General features: G+C 44.5%; 1 protein-coding gene across 2 annotated transcripts in view; it reads left to right on the forward strand.

Annotated features, from left to right (window-relative positions):
* The window catches only part of CORIN (corin, serine peptidase), a 506,461-nt gene that overhangs the window by 414,790 nt on the left and 70,884 nt on the right, over positions 1–20,787 (forward strand). For both annotated transcript variants that reach the window (XM_073645535.1, XM_073645536.1), the window contains one exon: positions 15,498–15,547. In XM_073645535.1, coding sequence (XP_073501636.1) covers positions 15,498–15,547 — 50 coding nt within the window. The remainder of the gene's footprint in view (positions 1–15,497; positions 15,548–20,787) is intronic.

A 20,787-nucleotide genomic window follows, 5' to 3' on the forward strand; every position in this document is an offset into this window, starting at 1 on the left:
GCAGACATCTCTTCAACAACTGTTAAGAGGAGACTTTGTGCAGCAGGCCTTCATGGTAAAATAGCTGCTAGGAAACCACTGCTAAGGACAGGCAACAAGCAGAAGAGACTTGTTTGGGCTAAAGAACACAAGGAATGGACATTAGACCAGCGGAAATCTGTGCTTTGGTCTGATGAGTCCAAATTTGAGCTCTTTGGTTCCAACCACCCTGTCTTTGTGCGACGCAGAAAAGGTGAATCGATGGACTCTACATGCCTGATTCCCACAGTGAAGCATGTGTGGCACCCCTGAGGGTTCGGTCGTCACATAGGTGTTGCATCTCAGCCAGAGATGTGGCATCTTACTCTCAGGTAAGGAAGGAGTACAGCCTGGGACCCTAACACCTGCATCCAACACACCACCCCAGGCAAACAGGGGGGGCAAGATGTCTCTGGTTCTTGCTGAGCCCTTCCCTTGGCTGGAGTGGGGGGAACCTAGAGAGGGCGAACCACGTAGTGGGTGTGGGTGGAGGAAGCAGCTTAGGGGAGCACATGAGAAGGAGGTATAAATTGGGAAGCCATCTTAGTGAGAGAGATCAGTCAGAGGAGGAGAAGTGGAAGGAGCAGAGGCTCTGCAGGAGCTCTGCTCAGAAGGAGGGCCTGGTGAAAGTCCCAGGACTGAAAGGAGAGGAGAGAGAGGAGCAGAAAGACTCCAGGAATCAGGAAAGGACTCCGGGGGTACGGGCCGTGCAGAAGGCCACCCGTACGCCCGCATCTGCCAGGCGGTGGAGGGGTCAGGCCATCTAAAGGGAACCGGTCCCTCAACTAGCGGAGGACTTTATGCCCAACTAGAAACTGGAGGCTGCAGTACTTTATGTCCTGTAGCCACAAGTCTCACCGAGAAGGTAGCCATATAGGACCCAGGGGACGGAACAGACGTCGCCCGCCAAGGCCCGCGGGTACCGGATTGGAGATACTAGGTGTGAGGTGCAGGAAGAAGGCCAGAGAGCGAGGACACACAGAAGGGGGTCCTGCTAAGTACTCCGGAGTTACCTGGGGGTAGACCGAACCCCTCCCTGAGTAAACACAGGACGACGAGGGCAGTTACATGGATCCCTGTAATCTGGACTGCAACAACTGTGAGTAAAGACCCTGGAATTGCACTTCCTTGTCTCTGTGTTTCTTGCTGCGCTATCAACCCCTGCACTACAACGCGCCGCACAACCTACAACATCTACACTGCCCTGGAGCTAAGCTCTACCTGTGGAGAGCCACACCATCCCTGCTGCACTCACATCATCTCCAGAGGACCTGCTCTGCAGCGGCGGCTCCCTTTAGCCGCATACCACAAGTGGCGTCACGAACTTTATACAATCACTATAAATCCCCTATCAATAACCCCTTTTATTGACCGCCCTGGGTCACGGACCGGGTCACTGCCACTGTGACATCTCCCCCAGCATCTCCTGGCCCGGCACTGAGTACCCCATGGCTCAGTGGGCGCATCACATGGAGGAGGAGGTGTGATGGTGTGGGTGTGCTTTGCTGGTGACACTGTTGGGGATTTATTCAAAATTGAAGGCATACTGAACCAGCGTGGCTACCACAGCATCTTGCAGCGGCATGCTATTCCATCCGGTTTGCGTTTAGTTGGACCATCATTTATTTTTCAACAGGACAATGACCCCAAACACACCTCCAGGCTGTGTAAGGGCTATTTGACCAAGAAGGAGAGTGATGACCTGGCCTCCACAGTCACCAGACCTGAACCCAATCGAGATGGTTTGGGGTGAGTTGGACCGCAGAGTGAAGGCAAAAGGGCCAACAAGTGCTAAGCATCTCTGGGAACTCCTTCAAGATTGTTGGAAGACCATTTTCGGTGACTACCTCTTGAAGCTCATCAAGAGAATGCCAAGAGTGTACAAAGCAGTCATCAAAGCAAAAGGTGGCTACTTTGAAGAACCTTGAATATAAGACATATTTTCAGTTGTTTCACACTTTTTTGTTAAGTATATAATTCCACATGTGTTAATTCATAGTTTTGATGCCTTCAGTGTGAATGTACAATTTTCATAGTCATGAAAATACAGAAAATACAGAAAAATCTTTAAATGAGAAGGTGTATCCAAACTTTTGGTCTGTACTGTATACAGTACATATATATGTATATATGCATCCATTTATGTAGGAATGTACAGTAAATTGAAAAGAGTACTAGAAAAAAATGTTGGAATGCGGAGCACTAACCATTTTATTGCAATCCCTTGAGTTACAACATTATGACAATGCAGCTCAAAGACAGAGAAAAAGTTGCGCTCCCCTGCTGTCAAAACGTGGACATTTTTTCCTTATACAATAACAAAATCTTTTGCAAATAAAAAAATAAGCAGAATCTCAATTGTTTTAGCATAAACTAAAGCGTCACTGGCATTCACAATGAATTCCCTCCACGGTTAAAAACTGGCATTGATTGATTGAATACCGAAGATAATGAAGCCTGACGTGTACGGTACTTCCCCATTTCTTTTTAATAAACTAATTGTTTAATTTCTATTTCACCTTGGCATAAAAAGTAAATGGGAAATAATAACAGACAGATTTTTCACCATCTAAGAGACAGTCTTGAGAAGGCAGAAATATTTCAGTGATGTGGCATAGTAAGACCTGCAGTGGATACATAGATTTAGCATATTATAATCAAGGGTCATTCTTCTGTTTCATAGTCTACCAACATTTTTTTTTACATTTGCTATAGTAAAAAAGCGAACTCCTATATTTTGGTTTGCTCCTTTTTTCTTTTTGTAGGAAAAATGGACAATAATTAGAAAAACATAGAACACAGCATTCAAACTGTTGATTTGTGACATTCAAGCTGCAATGCTCGTCTTCTCACCTTGGCATGCTTGACATGTCACTTTCCTCAAGGAGAAAAGTGTTTCATGTATCCTTTAATAAGACGTATAGTAGAGGGGATACAAAGGCACTAAACTACATAAAATAAACTTTCCAATGGCTGAGAGATGATCTCAATGCCATAAACTGGGACAATATCCTGAGAAATAAAAGTATACAAAGCAAATGGGAAACTTTTTATAAGCATCCTGAACAGGACATGTGCAGAATGTATACCCTATGGAAATAAACAAGCTAGAAATAGGAGGAAACCACTATGATTAAGTAGAGCTGTAAGGGGCGCAATAAATGACAAAAAGAAAACGTTCAGAGAATTAAAGAAAGAGGGTAACAACGATGCTTTAAATAATTATACAAAAATCAATCAAATCAAGGCAACAGAGATTGAGACAAAGAGACTCGTTGCCAAAGAAATTAAAAGTAATCCAAAAATATTCTACAAGTATATAAACAGTAAGAAACTGAAAAATGATAGTGTTGGCCCCTTCAAAAATAGTCTGGGTGAAATGGTGGAACAGATGAGGGAAAGGCCAATCTGCTAAATTACTTTTTCCCTTCAGTACTTATACAAGAAAATCCCATGACAGACGACATGATCAGAAATAGAAATACTGCACTAAATGTCACCTGCTTAACCCAGTAGGAAGTACAGTGCTGCCTCAATCACCAAAGCAAAGAAATCCCCGGGCCCGGATAGCATATACCCGTGAGTATTGCAGGAATTAAGTACCGTGATACAGACCATTATTTCTAATATTCAAGGATTACATAATAACAGGGTCTGTACCACAGGACTGGCACATAGCAAATGTGGTGTCAATATTCAAAAAGGGGACAAAATCTGAACTTGGAAATTATAGAACACTAAATTTAACCTCTGCTATCCGTAAAACGTTGAAGGTTTCTTAAGAGATGCTCTCCTGGAGTATCTCAATAAGAATAACCTCATTACCCAGCATCAACATGGTTTTATGAGGGATCGGTCCTGTCAAACTAATCTAATCAGCTTCTATGAAGAGGTAAGATCCAGACTGGACCAGAGAAAGGCTGCGTGCCCACTATGCATTTTTCTAGCGTTTTTGCTGCGGAATTTCCGCCGTGGAAACTTTTTAAAAACGCTTGGTAATACTTGTCCCATGGTCCCCAATGATAATCCGCATATGCTGTGCACATGCTGCGGAAATTTCCACTGCGGATTATCATTGTGGAAAAATCCGCAGCATGTCCATTATTTGTGCGTTTCCACAAGCGGATTTGCCTACACAATGCATTTGAAAAACGCATGGCAAATCCGCAAGTAAAAACACTTAAAAAATGCTTAAAAAACGTGTGTAAAATCCGCATGCGTTTTTACTGGCAAGGACATGCAGAAATGCTGTGGAAAATTTCTGCTTCAATTCTGCATCGTGGGCACATAGCCATACACAGTGGATGTTGTCTATATGGACTTTTCAAAGCCATTTGATACGGTGCCACACAAAAGGTTGGTATATAAAATGAGAAAATGGGACTAGGGGAATATATGTGTAACTGGGTTAACAACTGGCTCAGTGATAGGAAACAAAGGGTGGTTATTAATGGAACACACTCGGATTGGCTCACAATTAACAGTGGAATACAACAGGGGTGAGTATTGTGCAATCTTCTTTTTAACATATTTATTAATGACCTTGTAGGAGGCATACAGAGTAGAATTTTAATACTTGCAGATAACTCTAAACTCTGCAGGGTAATCAACATAGAGAAGGATAATTTAATATTACAGAATGATTTATGTAAGCAGGAGGCCTGGGCTGAGAAATGGCAATTGAAATTTAATGTAGATAAATGTAAGGTTATGCACTTGGGCAGAGGAAATAAAATGTATAATTACGTACTAAATTATAAAACACTGGATTAAACTGTTGTTGAAAAAGATTTGGGTGTATGGATGGACAGCAAACTCCACTTTAGTGATCAGTGTCAGGCAGCTGCTGTCAAAGCAAATAAAATAATGGGATGCATTAAAAGAGGCATAGATGCTCATGGCGAGAACATAGTTTTGCCTCTATACAAGTCTCTAGTATGGCTACACTTAGAATACTGTGTATTTAGGGCTCCCGTGTACAAGAACGATATTGCTGAACTAGAGTGGGTACAGAGTAGAGCAACCAAAAATTATTAAACTTGGAGTTATTCAGTTTGGAGAAACAAAGACTTTGGAGTGATCGTATTAAAATGTACAAATATATGAGGGCACAGTACAGAGATCCTTCTAATGATCTTTTAAATTTAGGCCTGCAACAAGGACAAGTGGGTATCCTCTACGTCTAGAGGAAATAAGTTTTAATCATAATCACAGACGCAGATTCTTTACTGTAAGAGCCGTGAGACTGAATGTCTCTATAACCTTATGTTGTAATGGTTAATTCACTACTAAAATTCAAGAAGGGTCTGCCTTTTTTTTATAAATATATTGCAGGTTATGGGCACTAGATTCTGTGATGGGGCATTGATCCAGGGATCTATCCTGATTGCCGTATGGAGTCCGGAAGGAATTTTTCCCCTAATATGGACCTATTAGTGTCTGCTCCATGGGGTTTTTGCCTTCCTCTAGATCAACATGTTAGGCTATAGGTTGAACACGATGGACTTAAAGGGGGTTTCCTATGAACAAAAGTTAATTTTAATCAATAGATCTTGGAGTGATAATAAGTTCCACAATTGAATGTATTTAAATAAAATGTTCCTGTGCTGAGATAATCTTATCAATGTGCCCCTGCTGTGTACTGTGTAATGGCTGTGTCTGACCGTACAGGGACGTGGTCTGATCATACCACATCTCCTGGGCAGGGGAGGAAGGAAAAGAGTATACAGACATTACAGTACAAGATTGCAGCTGACTCTTTCTTTGAAGTAAAACATTGTTTAAAAATAGGCAGTGAAATGTTTTACTTCACAAAAAGAATCAGCTGTGATCTCCTGCTGTAATGTCTGTATACTCTTTTGTTTCCTCCCCTGCCCAGGAGATGTGGTATGATCAGACAGTGTTCCTGCACGATCAGACTCAGCCATTACACAGTACACAGCAGGGGCACATTTATAAGATTATCCCAGCACAGGAACATTTTATTTAAATACATCCAATTGTGGAAGTTATTATTATTCAAAGATCTATTGATTAAAATCAACTTTTGTTTGTGGGAAAACCCCTTTAAGCCTACCTTCAACCTTAAAACTATGAAACAACAAGCTACCATAGAAACACATGAGTTGGCACAAACCAGTTTAATCCTGTTTAGTTTAGTCAAGGAAGAGCAAGGAAGCTCCACTTATCCCTGAATCCACTGCAGTCCACACTGAGGGGACATCATTCTCCACATCAGGGGTCCTCAAACTTTTTAAACAGGGGGCCAGTTTACGGTCCCTCAGACCATTGGAGGGCCGGAATATAGTTTTTAAAAAAAACTATGAACAAATTCCTATGCAAACTGCACATATCTTATTTTGAAGAAAAAAAAAACAATACAGGAACAAATACAATATTTAAAATGAAGAACAAGTAAAGTTAAATCAACCAGTATTTCAATAGGCAGGTAACTGTACCCAATAGGCAGCATAGGTCCTCAATAGGCAGGTAAATGTACCCAATAGGCAGCATAGGTCCCCAATAGGCAGGTAAATATCCCCAATAGGCAAGTAAATGTCCCCAATAGGCAGGTAAATATCCCCAATAGGCAGCAAAGGTCCCCAATGGGCAGCATAGGTCCCCAATAGGCAGCATAGGTCCTCAATGGGCAGGTAAATGTTCCCAAAAGGCAGGCTGTTTCCCCCTTATAATGCCATATGCAGGCTGTTCCCCACCTTATAATGCCCCATGCAGGCTGTTCCCCCCTTATAATGTCCCATGCTGGATGCCACCCCCCATATAATGCCCCATGCAGGATGTCCCTTTCTCACACCATATAATGCCCCATGCAATATATCACTCCCCTGTCTTTATAATGCCCCATGCAGGATGTCCCTTTCCCCCCCATATAATGCCCCATGCAGTATGTCACCCCCCATATCATGCCCCATGCAGGATGTCACCCCCCCATGTAATGCCCCATGCAGGATGTCCCTTTCCCCCCCATATTATGCCCCATGCAGGATGTCACCCCCCATATAATGCCCCATGCAGGATGTCACCCCCCCATATTATACCCCTTGCAGGATGTCACCCTCCATATAATGACATATGCCTCCATACATTAAAAAAAAAAAAAAAAAAATCCAATACTCACCTCACTTCTCACTTGCTGCCGCTGCTGCTGCTCTGGTCTGGACTCCAGCGTCACGGCGTCGTCGTCCCGCTCTGCGCTGCCTGTGACGGCACTCGGGAGGGCGCGGTGTAAAGACGTCACCGCGCCCTCTGACCTGAGACGTCACAGGAAGCGCAGAGCACGGAAGACAGCGGATCTGCGGAGGCACGGGGAGAGGTAAGTATCCGCCTGCCGGGGCCCTGAGCAAGCGGGGGGAAGGGCGGGCAATTGCACCGCTCTCCTCTCCTCCGCCCATAGCCCGGCGGGCCGGATGAAAGTCCTCCGCGGGCCGCATGTGGCCTGCGGGCCGTAGTTTGAGAACCCCTGCTCCACATAGTTGCTTCCACAAAAGAGTGAAGTCTCATACAGTCAGCAGAGATAAGGCTGAACAAGTGGTCTCCTGCATACTGTTTTTTCCTATGTGCTTCCAACCAGAACCAGTTCCACGGTTCTCCCACACCACAAACTTTGTCCACCTCACGCCCTAAAATAGGGAACGGTAGTGCCAAAACTGTGAGTACCGCCATACTACCAGTGTGTCGCCATGGGGAGCCAACCTGTGAAGGTCCCTCCATCAGGGTAGCATTACCTGGATTGTGCATAATATTTCCTGTAATAGCAAGTGAAGAGAACTATGCTCCAGCCACCCTGAGAGACCCTAAACTTGCTTGTTTCATAAGGAGAAGGAGAAGACACCTTCGTTCATACACACAATATGCAGTGTAGTCCTAACTGTGAACTACCACCACTTTGCCTTTCAGAGAGAGATTGTACCCTGTTTTCTCCTTCAGTAAAGTTTTACCTTTACATGTTCACACGTGTCTGACTACTTGTAATTGCATTAACATCATGGGCGTTCCAGCACTTGCACCCAGACACCACCTCTACAGGAGCGGCCCCGGGGAGTCCTACACCTTCTTCCTAAATGCCACTTCCCACTATTGACAATTGTTGTGGACACTAGGGAAATGTTTAGGGGTCTAGTGACCCACTTCAGCTACCGTGACATTAAAATGCGCTGCCAGTGGACCTACATATCCCAGCTGGCCCCTCTGCAACATCTGGCACCTCTCCTGTGGCTCACCGCAATATAAAATAACTTTGCCTTCCAAAGCTTCTTTCTGCAAGCACTTATCACCTTTACACCTAGGCCTATGACAGCGTAATGGATGCATCAGTTTCTAATAAGAAGCATATTTATTTCTCACCACATGTAACTGGCTGCACGTTAAAGCTCCGGTTTTGTGATGTGTGAATCATTTTAATCATTGAGTAAGTAGCACTCTTAGTGTTCACACATTTTTCTGCTTTTAGCATTATATGTGACTAGCTATTGAACCTGTTCTACACCCCGGGTGGTGAGCATTTTTATTGGTATATGGTCTCCCATTCTGGTATGTGCTGTCCCCATCCTGTCCCCACCATCCTATCCTGGTATGCATGCACCCCTCAACCTTGATCCTGGTATGTGTGGTACCCCACTTTCCTATCCTGGTATGCATGGTACCCCACTTTCCTATCCTGGTATGCATGGTCTCCTCACCCCCCAACAATTGTATGTGTGGTACCCCTCATCCTGGTATCCATGATCCCCTCTGTCAGGCGTTGTGCGTTTGCTGGATTTGAAATGGGCTCAGAACCATCAGTGGATTCTGTGGTCTCCCATTACAGTCCAGCCAGGGCTGATGCTGCTCAGCATCATCATAGGTCCCAATGCCTAGCTGGTGCACAAGATGTACAAGTTGTCTCTTGGGTCTTTGTTCCTAGCAACATGAAGCGTAGGTTGCAGAGGGAAACAGGGCTGCTACAGCCTAAGTCCAGGATTCACGGCACTGAACATGCCCGTGGCATACCGGACCGTGATTGGTGGTTTGGGAGTCAGCTGATCCGGTGACCTGGCACCGCCTGATTGGTCGCGGGTGACGTCACCAATAGTGCGACGGTGGGCAGGGCTTAATCTTTAAATAGTCCGCCCACAAACATGGCAGCGCGCTCTGATCATTGAGCAGTGATGGTGCTGTGTGGACGCTTGGTCGTTTGGGCTCCACGTGTGCTTTAGCTTGATTCAGGCAGGTTTAGCAGGGGATAGGCAGCCTTAGATGTAGGGAGGCAGGTAGCTTAGGCTGACAGTCTGGCTCCGACAAAGGGGCCACCATACACCCCGAGCAGTCGGCAGACGCCGTATTCCCGGCACCGCCTGTAAGCTACGTGGAGAGATACTCCTCAGTCCGGTAGCACGCCGGCTAGGAGCACTTGTACGCCGGCGTGTATCACACATGCATCCTAGCGCCTGCTGTGTAGTCCCTGTGCTGTAACAGGACTACAGATACATTATTTATCGCACATCTCTCGTGCAGTTAACGGAGATAGTGCGAATCCCTCCTGTTCCGGTGTGCAGAAACACGGAAGGGAAGGGATTGTTATTTAAGTTGGTTGTTTTACCTTCTCACCCGGAAGGTGTTTGGCCGCAGTCCACCAGGCTGCATCGTGGACCTCGGGTTCGGTTGCTTTCCATTATTTAATAAAGTTGTTTGCAACCGTCCCCCTTAACAGTATCGGAGCGCCAGGGTCTTGCTGAACATGGCTGACAACCAGCAACTGCAGCGCTATATACAGCAACTTGAAGCCAGACTTAGGACTCTGGAACAAGCTGCCCCGGTGGCTGATATCACTGCAGTAGCTACCCAGGCAGCTTCTCAAGCAGCCAATCTGGTTAACTCGGCTGCGGTGAATGCTGCGGCAGCTGCATACGCCCCATTACCCAGTTTTGCTCTCCCGGAAAAATTTTCTGTTGACAGCAAATTCTGCAGAGGTTTTATTAATCTGTGCTCCATTCAGTTGGAGATCATGGAGGCACGGTTCCCCTCCGAAAGGGCCAAAGTGGGTTTTGTCATTTCCCTGTGGGAGCAGAGTGACCCGGTAGTGGCTAATGCGGGTCTCTTTCTTGCAGCCCTAAAAAATGTCTTCCTAGGTCCTCAGGTCACGCATGATATGGCTCTTAAGCTTCTTGCGTTGGTCCAGGGTTCGGTCACCGCCAGCCACTATACCATCTAGTTCAGAACCTTAACGGTTGAATTGGATTGGTCTGAGCGGTCTTTAATCCCGGTGTTCTGGAAGGGTCTGGCTGGGCATATTAAAAATGCTCTATCTACCAGAGAGATTCCAACCTCCCTGGAGGAGTTAATCTCTCTCGCTAACCGAATAGATTTGCGTCATGCAGAACACAAGTTAGAGCTGGAGGTCCCCAGACCTCACTGTTGGTTGGCACCATCCTTCTCTAGACCCATTTCCAAACCCGCGACTCCCGACCCGGAGCCTGAGGCTATGGATATATCCTGGACTGAGTCTAGCTCCTCTCGTTCCCGACCTGCACATCTCTTGGAGTACCCCGTTAATAAGGGTTCCAAGCAGTCGGGAAAACAAGTGTGTCTAACCACCGTTGGAGGAGATGTGTTAGATTCTGGGGCTTCTTCCTCCAAATTATTATATAAGGTGACATTGTTCTTCGGAGCAACCACGGTTACTGCCAAGGCATGGGTGGATTCTGGCGCCGATGGCAATTTTTTGTCATTTACGTTTGCCCAGAAGCACGCCATCCCTATAGAGTTACTGCCAAGACCAATGAACATTAGGGTAGTCAACGTTTCACTCCTGGACACGCAAATCACCCACCACTCGATTCCCCTCACCATGTCATTTCCTCAGGGTCACTGGGAGGTTATCTCCTTTCTTATTATTCCCGGTGGATTAGATGAGGTGTTATTGGGTCTTCCATGGTTACGTTGTCACACTCCACACATTGACTGGAATACGGGGAGAATTTCTTCCTGGAGTGAGAATTGTGTGTCTCAGTGTATGGTTACAGTCACCCGGAGGGTAGTCTCTGACCCTTCTAACGTCTACCGATGTGGCCCCCGGCACAGATCCTCTGTCTGTCCCCGAGACCCAGGTCTTGTCAGATTATGTCAAAAAGAACCCTCGGGTAGACCTTTTGTCCCAGTCCATGGATACGGCTGAGGACGATGATGAACCCAGGCTCACCGTTCCTTCGGAAAGTATACGGAGGGTGGCTCCAGTTTCCTTAGACAAGGTTCCTTCGGGGAGGATGTTCGTTCCCCTTAATCTACAAAATGAGGTGCTCTCCTGGGCACATGTCCCTAAGATCAGAGCTCATTTTGAGGTCAAACGTATCACAAACTTCCTTCAACGGTCCTATTGGTGGCCCCGGTGGCTCCAGGACGTTAAGGAATATGTTCTTGCGTGTGTCTCCTTTGTGAGAGATAAATCATCCCATCAAAGTCCGGCTGGTCTTCTCCACCCGTTACCCATGGCGGACTCCACAGATCTGACTCCGCTTCTTCTGAATAATGGCCAACATCTGCACGTTCCGGTTCCTATGCCAGCTCCCTCTATGGAACCTGAGGTCAGAGATTTGGCTCTGGGGGTGCGGGAGGTTTGAGACCATACCCAGGATGCTATATTGGCCTCCAAGAATCGAATGAGAGAGTCGGCTGACACTCTTCGTCGTCCTGCTCCCGTATTCTATCCGGGCGACAGAGTGTCGCTCACGGCTCCCAATACTAAAGTACACAGGGAATCTGCTAAGTTTGCCCCCCGCCTTATTGGTCCTTTCAAAATTTTGGCCCAAGTAAACCCTGTAACGTACCGTTTACAGTTACCACGACACCTGAGAAGTCACAACACTTTCAATGTGTCACTCCTTAAACCCGTTCGCCTGACAAAACTCGCTGAACCCCAACCTGCTACAGACACCAGGGGTGATAATCTCGAGGTGCAGGCTATTATGGGGTCTAAGATGGTTCGTGGAAAAAAAATTTACCCAGTACACTGGAGGGGCCATGGATCTAAGGATCATCTCTGGGAACCGGTGGACCACATTCATGCTCCCCTGCTCGTTGAGGAAAATGAGCGTCAAGTGGAGGGGGATGTTAGAAGGGGGGATAATGTTAGGTGTCGGGCGTTTGCTTGATTCGAAATGAGTTCAGAACAATCAGTGGATTCTGTGGTCTCCCAATCCGGTCCAGCCGGGGCTGATGCTGCTCGGCATCGTCGTCAGTCCCAATGCCTAGCTGGTGCACAAGATGTACAAGTTGTCTCTCGGGTCTTTGTTCCTAGCAACATGAAGCGTAGGTTGCGGAGGGAAACAGGGCTGCTACAGCCTAAGTCCAGGATTCACGGCACTGAGCATGCCCGTGACATACCGGACCGTGATTGGTGGTTTGGGAGTCAGCTGATCCGGTGACCTGGCACCGCCTGATTGGTCACAGGTGATGTCACCAATAGTGCGACGGTGGGCAGGGCTTAATCTTTAAATAGCCCGCCCACAAACATGGCAGCGCGCTCTGATCATTGAGCAGTGATGGTGTTGTGTGGACGCTTGGTCGTTTGGGCTCCACGTGTGCTTTAGCTTGATTCAGGCAGGTTTAGCGGGGGATAGGCAGCCTTAGATGGAGGGAGGCAGGTAGCTTAGGCTGACAGTCTGGCTCCGACAAAGGGGTCACCATACACCCCGAGCAGTCTGCTGACGCCGTATTCCCGGCACCGCCTGTAAGCCACGTGGAGAGATACTCCTCAGTCCGGTAGCACGCCGGCTGGGAGCACTTGTACACCGGCGTGTATCACACATGCATCCTAGCGCCTGCTGTGTAGTCCCTGTGCTGTAACAGGACTACAGATACATTATTTATCGCACATCTCTCGTGCAGTTAACGGAGATAGTGCGAATCCCTATTCCCGTTCCAGTGTGCAGTAACACGGAAGGGATTGTTATTTAAGTTGGTTGTTTTACCGTCTCACCCGGAAGGTGTTCGGCTGCAGTCCACCAGGCTGCATCGCGGACCCTGGGTTCGGTTGCTTTCCATTATTTAATAAAGTTGTTTGCAGCCGTCCCCCTTAACACCCTCACCCCACAATACTGGTATGCATGGTCCCCTCACCCCATAATCCTGGTATGTGTGGCCCCCCTCATCCCCCAATCCTGGTATGTGTGGCTCCCTCATCCCTTTCACATTGTACACACATACAAAAAAATAAACAGTTATACTCACCTTTCTTCTCTGTGCTCCAGCGCTGCTGTGTCCTGTTCTGACGGAGGCCGGGGGTGGAGTGCGGCACTGGAGCACCGCGCTGTCCGGCACCATTTTGCTGAAGACACACTGCAAATGTGTCTTCAGTAAAATGGCGCCGCACCGATATGACGCCTCACTCCTGCCCCAGTCTCCGGCGAAGAGAGGCGCCGCGGCAAAGCTACTCCCGGTCAGGTAAGTATGTAAGTATGGCGCCGGAGATCGCGGTATGAGTTCAGTGTCTACGCATACCGCGATCTCCGGCGCCATACACACTCCTCTTACCTGTAACGGCTGGATGAGTGATTCTGTCTGGAGCCAGACTGCGCGTTGCGCATGCGCAGTCTATCGAGGCTTCAGACAGAGACACGCTTGTAGCGTTATATTATAGATGACAGCATTAGGTCAACAAAAGGAAAAAATGTAGAGAGACCACCAACAGATGCAAGCACAATAATAATATTAAAGTGAATCTGTCAGCAGGTTTTGCTATGTTATCTGAGAGTAGCATCATGTTGGGTGAGACCCTGATTCTAGAGATGTGTCACTTACTCGGCTGTGTATAGTTGTTTCTATAAAATCAGTGTTTTTTCAGCAGGAGATTATCACTACAAGACCAGGTGTTTCGTGCCTGCTAGTCAACTGCTCTGTGTATCTCTGCCCCCACAGTTGGCAGCTTTCTGTGTACACTGTACATTAACAGAAAGCTGGTTAAACTTTTTGATAATAAGAAGGAGTTGTTCACCTTTTCTACTTAAATGCCTGCATTTGGGGCTAAAATTATTTTTGCAATTAAAAATTTTGCACCCATTGCTTTTTATAGTTCCACTGTCTATTGCTGACTGAAGAATGAATAAGTTACCTGAAAATCCATCAGTGAGCTCGTTCATTTTGAATGAAGGGAAATTTTGGAACTCTATTATCTGTCTTTTCCTGAGATCCTATAGCCTCCGACCAGGCTATAGCCTCCGATCAGATCAAAGTTGAAAATGCAGTGAAACAAAGAGCCTGTAAAAACCAAACCGTTGCAAAATTTGTAATGCAACACCCCTAAAAATTATTTTTAGCCCCAAATACTTGCATTTAAATAATAAAAAAAACGTGACCTCAATAGTGGTCAACCCCTTTAATGCGGATTACTCTAAAACTGGACTACTAGCAATAAGTGAATAAATTGCAGTGGAATTAAATTCTTGCTCGAAATTCTAAAAAAATCGGCATTTGCCAAAATGCAGATTTTTCATAAACCTGGCTGCTGGCCACCATTTTTCTGAACAGTGAAAGGCCATCAAAATGTAAAAAAAAATCCTTATGCTCGAGTTTCCCATCCAGTCCCAGCAGTGAAGTGAGTATTATATATTTTTTTATATCTTACATTTACAATACTATGGGGTCTGGAGAGACCCCAGAGCATAATAAGGGACATTAAATTTGTGAAGAATAACTTCTCTGCAACTTTCCTGGGAAAAAACGCTGACGAACAGGCAAATTTGAATTTTGATTGATCCACTCATCTCTATGAATTACCCCTTTCACAAATAGATTTAGGTATAAAATCAGTCATAAGAAGTCTAATGTGTATATTTATATCAACCCTATATTCTAGTCTTTCAAGTCGTCCATCCTTTTTTATCAATATTAGATTCTTCAATTCCATTTTTACTGTAATTTATCTTAAAACTGACTTGAAAATAAGGTAAATATTTCAATTTCAATTAACAGGATGAATCTAAATTAGCTTTAAGTAGTAAATATTTATCCTATTTAGTTAATTTGCATCCGATTATATGACTTTTCTGGTTTCAGACTCCATTTTGTGTTCACACGAATGGAAGTTTCACATTTGAGTTCACACCCCTAAAGTTCCTATTGGCTTATATTTTGGAGAGAACTCTTCCTATGTCTGTGACCCTATTTAACTGCCTACATGTGCTAATAAAGCAGAAATTATATCCAGTACACCATTTAAGGCTGTGCTGTATTGATGGTGTACTTACTTTGATATTTGGAGTTCAAAAGACATAGAAGAGAGTGAATTTCACTAACAGCAGAAATCTTGAAAGTGATTTGAGTGAAGTTATTTTTTACTTATAAAGACACTATTGTATATTATAAACCATCATATACTGTATGAAGCAGGATAAGCTGTGAAATTGTGTTACTCACATTCATTTGAATATTTGTTCAATATCCTATGGAAGTGAACCATTTATTAACTTCTCGTCTTTTGTTACTAGGCAGTCGTGTGAAAGCAAAAGCAAAATCTCCCTTTTGTGCACCAAGGAAGGTAAAAGAAATATTTTTTTTGCTATATATTCTATATGTATCAATGCCAGGTGACCAAAACCAAGTCTGCTTAGTGTTGTATAATGATAATATCCCTTTTGTGGGGATATGGCTAGGCGGAAAGATCTACTTTCTTTATAGCCGTGACTACCATATTACACAAAACACCGCTATGTTGTCAGAAGCTAAAGAGTGCAGCAGCCAAATGTCATTGGGGAAAAAAAAGGTGACACCACACAGCTATGGTATCAGAGGATCACATAGAACTGTGCACCATCATGCCATAAGCTTTACCAAGGCACAGACAACATGCCCCTGGATCAGTGATGAAAGGTTATATTATCCCCTTGGGTACTTTACAGTATATACTAGTTTATTGTCGGTTACTGTGCATAAAACAGCCAGACGAGAGAGGTAAATCCTCTAGACATTGTAGGCCTCATTTATAAAAAACGATCTAATAGTAAAAATTGGCATTGCGGCCTATGGCAACCAATTAGAACTCAGCTTCCATTCCTAAACTGCTCTGAAAGAATGAAAACTGAGCTCTGATTGGTTGCTATGGGCAACAATGTCTTTCTTACTATGAGGTCTTGTTCACACGTTGAGTTTTTCGTCAGTATTTTACCGCAGTATTTGTAAGCCATAACCAGGAGTTGGACAGTCAGATTAAACGTATATTAGAAACACGTCACCACTCCTGGTTTTGGCTTACAAATACTGATGTAAAATACTGACCAAATGCTGAACATGTGAACGTGGCCTTAGACGATTCTAATAGGCCTTATGTGTCTCCAGACATGTAATCCACTATTACAATACTGTTAGTAACATTGTATGCAGTGAATACATTTCTGGGCACTGTGTAAATGGGTTCATGGTACTAAATGTCTGATTGACATTAAAGTAGTATTCATAAGTTTGAAAGTTATCTCGTATTTTTAGAAAAGGGAATAACTTTTCTTTGGGTTTTTTTTTCGCTGGGGGTCCCACTGATCTCGAGAACTAAAGCTCTGAAGTACCTTGTTGTGACTGGAGCAATGGTTGATCATGTACACTGCCATTTCATTCATTCTTATGGGAGTGCTGAAGATCAGCTGAGCGCAGCACTTGGCTATCTGCAGGGGTCCCATTAAGGATGAATGGAGCAGCAATGTACAAGATCGACCAACGCTCTAGTCACATGGGGCTCTCCTGGTTCTCAGGAATGGTAGGGGTCCCAGTGGTCGGACCACTGTGATCAGGGGGGTATTCCCTTTCTTGGACAGTATGGTGGATCAGTGGTTAGCAGTGCAGTCTTGCAGCACTGGGGTCCTGGGTTCAAATCCCACCAAGGACAACATCTGCAAGGAGGTTGTGTGTTCTCCCCGTGTTTGCGTGGGTTTCCTCCAGGTTCTCCGGTTTCCTCCCACACTCCAGAGACATACTGATAGGGAATGTAGATTGTGAGCCCCAATGGGGACAGTGCCAATAATGTCTGTAAAGCACTGTGGAACAAATGGCACTATATAAGTGACTAAAGATAAATAAATACATCTTATGGATCGGAGATCCTATATAAGATCTAAAAAGGAAAAAAGTATAAGTTACAGGATGCCTCATGTAGACAAGTCAAAGTGGTTGTAAGGGCAATATCACTTTTCTCTTTACCAGACCTTCATAAATGATGTCCTGTATTTATAAAAATCATATTACTGATAATAATTTATTTATACAGCTCAACAACTGGGGAACTGACAAGCAATTAAAATGAAATGCAATTAAAACAAAAGAACAGTGAGACAAAAGATAAAACCTTGGTCCATGAGGCTAAATGGAATAGTAGGAGTAACACAATAGATACATAGAGCCCCTTTTATCCAAAGGACCAGCCCCATAAGTTTGTAACAGAATATAAATAAAGTTGCATGAACCGGTCACCCAGCCATTACTAAAGTCAAGTGTATGGGACAAAGGGAGCAAAGATAAGATGGAGTGGAAATATGTGAGACAATGTCATGTTATGTGACGGCTATGATCTATTATTATACCCTAACTTTGTTTTCATGGCAAGGTTAAAACTTAGAATGTCAGTAGAGAGTGTAATTGTCAAGGGCAGTGAATCTTAACGAATGAGAGTACAGGGTATGTCCTGCTAAGGGGTGAGAGAGCAGAGTAATAAAGGAGAATTTAAAGAGAACCTGTCATGTGATTTGTAGCAGCGCCGGAGCCGTTGCGCATCACAGTAAGTGAAGCTGGGAACTACACACAGCTTCACTGCATACGCGCAGGAAGCCACTCGTCACAGCGCATGCGCGGCTCCCCGATACACACTGCGCTAGTGCGACATTTCAAAGTGGATTCTAGTGATGTCAGCGCAAACCCGAGATCATCATTCAAATTGCATGGGCACCGACAGCCCTGACTGAACGCATTGAAGCACATCGCTATGACTGAACGAGCAAGTAAGATATAACTATATAAAGTGGTTTTTACAGCGTCGATGTTAATGAAAAAAGCGTGTTAGTGATGCACATTGCATCACTAACAAAGCACTGGGGACAGTTTAGATCCTACAAATCCCATGACGGGTTCCCTTTAACTCATGATCATTTGTTAAGTGGAAAGCACGAGTGAGTTGGTAGAAGGCAGTGGGAGCTAATTAATTCATCCGTTTTGGAATGAATCCAATATTTTACCATCAGAAACACAAGAACAGAAAATACCAGTGTGAACAGAGTCTCACAACCATCATTTCATTTTCAGGGTACCTTTTCCTGGTATGTACACTTACTGTACATACAATGGGTACGGAAAGTATTCAGACCCCTTTAGTTTCATTGCAGCCATTTGGTAAATTCGACTAAGCTCATTTTTTTTCTCATTAAAGTACACTCTGCACCCCATCTTGACTGAAAAAAAAACAGAAATGTAGACATTTTTGCAAATTTATTAAAAAAGAAAAACTGAAATATCACATGGTCATAAGTATTCAGACCCTTTGCTCAGACACTCATATTTAAGTCACATGCAGTCCATTTCCTTGTGATCCTCCTTGAGATGGTTCTACTCCTTCATTGGAGTCCAGCTGTGTTTAATTAAACTGATAGAACTTGATTTGGAAAGGCACACACCTGTCTATATAAGACCTCACAGCTCACAGTGCATGTCAGACCAAATGAGAAAACAAAGGAACTGCCCAAGGAGCTCATAGACAGAATTGTGGCAAGGCACAGATCTGGACAAGATTACAAAAGAATTTCTGCATTACTCAAGATTCCTAAGAGCACAGTGGCCTCCATAATCGTTAAATGGAAGAAGTTTGGGATCACCAGAAGTCTTCCTAGACCTGGCCATCCAGCCAAACTGAGGAATCGTGGGAGAAGAGCCTTTGTGAGAGAGGTAAAGAAGAACCCCAGGATCACTGTGGCTGAGCTCCTGAGATGCAGTAGGGAGATGGGAGAAAATTCAACAAAGTCAACAATCACTGCAGCCTTCCACCAGTAGGGCCTTTATGGCAGAGTGGCCCGACGGAAGCCTCTCCTCAGTGTAAGACATATGAAAGCCCGCATAGAGTTTGCTCAAAAACACATGAAGCACTCCCAGACTAAATAAGATTCTCTGGTCTGATGAGATGAAGATAGAACTTTTTGGTGATAATTCTAAGCGGTATGTGTGGAGAAAACCAGGCACTGCTCATCACCTGCCCAATACAATCCCAACAGTAAAACATGGTGGTGGCAGCATCATGCTATAGGGGTGTTTTTCAGCTGCAGGGACAGGACGACTGGTTGCAATTGAAGGAAACATGAATGCAGCCAAGTACAGAGATATCCTGCATGAAAACCTCTTCCAGAGTGCTCTGGACCTCAGACTTGGCCGAAGGTTCACCTTCCAACAAGACAATGACCCTAAGCACACAACTAATATAACAAAGGAGTGGCTTCAGAACAACTCTGTGACCATTCTTGACTGGCGCAGCAGAGCCCTGGCCTAAACCCAATTGAGCATCTCTGGAGAGACCTGAAAATGGCTGTCCAGCAACGTTCACCATCCAACCTGACGGAACTGGAGAGGATCTGCAAGGAAGAATTGCAGAGGATCCCCAAATCCAGGTGTGAAAAACTTGTTGCATCATTCCCAAGAAGACTCATGGTTGTACTATCTCAAAAGTGTGCTTCTACTCAATACTGAGCAAAGGGTCTGAATACTTATGAACATGTGATATTTCAGATTTTCTTTTTTAATAAATTTGTAAAAATTTCTACATTTCTGTTTTTTTCAGTCAGGATGGGGTGCAGAGTGTACTTTAATGAGAAAAAAATGAACTTTTTAGAATTTACCAAATGGCTGCAATGAAACAAAGAGTGAAAAATTTAAAGGGGTCTGAATACTTTCCGTACCCACTGTATATGTTCTCATACAGGTAGAAATCATACAACTTTCATGCAGAACTTTTGCCAATCATAAGTGAACTTCTGATCATATTAAAAAGATCTTGTTTAGGTTCAGCTACAATGTATATCAGGTAAATAGTGGTGCCATCAATCCTCTTAACAATGACGATTTTCCCGATTAATCAAACTCCATACCATTCCTCCTTTTTACCATGTGGTCCATAGATTGACTTTCCAAATCTAACTTTCTGGATGCTATAGTATCCTCAGTGTGGAACAGAAGTGAGTCTCTACATGTTCCTGTGAGAACTTGGAAATGAGTCTCATCGCGATGCACAAAGAGATTAACTGGTGGTGTGTTAGTGTATGGGTCTTTTGGTGCTATGGAAAGACGAAAGCTGATAGATCAGTAATATATACACTCCAAAATGAACAGTACTAGTCCTTACTGTACAATTGGACCTAAAACTAGTACTTCCTTAAAGGGGTTGTCTGGTGTTAAGCTACAAGTCTCAGTCACTCTATGAGACTCTAGATTCTCCGGTGCTGGAGACGTGAGCAGGCAGTCGTGTGATCACAAGTATGCGATATACATACTTCTAACCACATGCCGACTAGACTTTCCAGCCTCGCTCAATTTACTTGCATTGAACAAAGCCGCACCCATCTATTCACCACGGTACTATATGTATGCAAATCACATATTTGCAGTCATGTGCTCGGCACTCCTGATGCCGGCACCAGAGAGTCCTCACAGCGCGCAGTGCGAACAATGTGAGGATTCACAAGCTTGCCATCATATAGAGTAACTGCAGACTTGTAGCTAAAAACTGGACAACCCCTTTATTTGGTATTACATTAATTT

This window comes from Phyllobates terribilis, unplaced genomic scaffold (assembly GCF_046119375.1).
Source record: "Phyllobates terribilis strain yellow unplaced genomic scaffold, ASM4611937v1 Scaffold_1__5_contigs__length_1240528914, whole genome shotgun sequence".
Lineage (NCBI taxonomy): Eukaryota > Metazoa > Chordata > Amphibia > Anura > Dendrobatidae > Phyllobates > Phyllobates terribilis.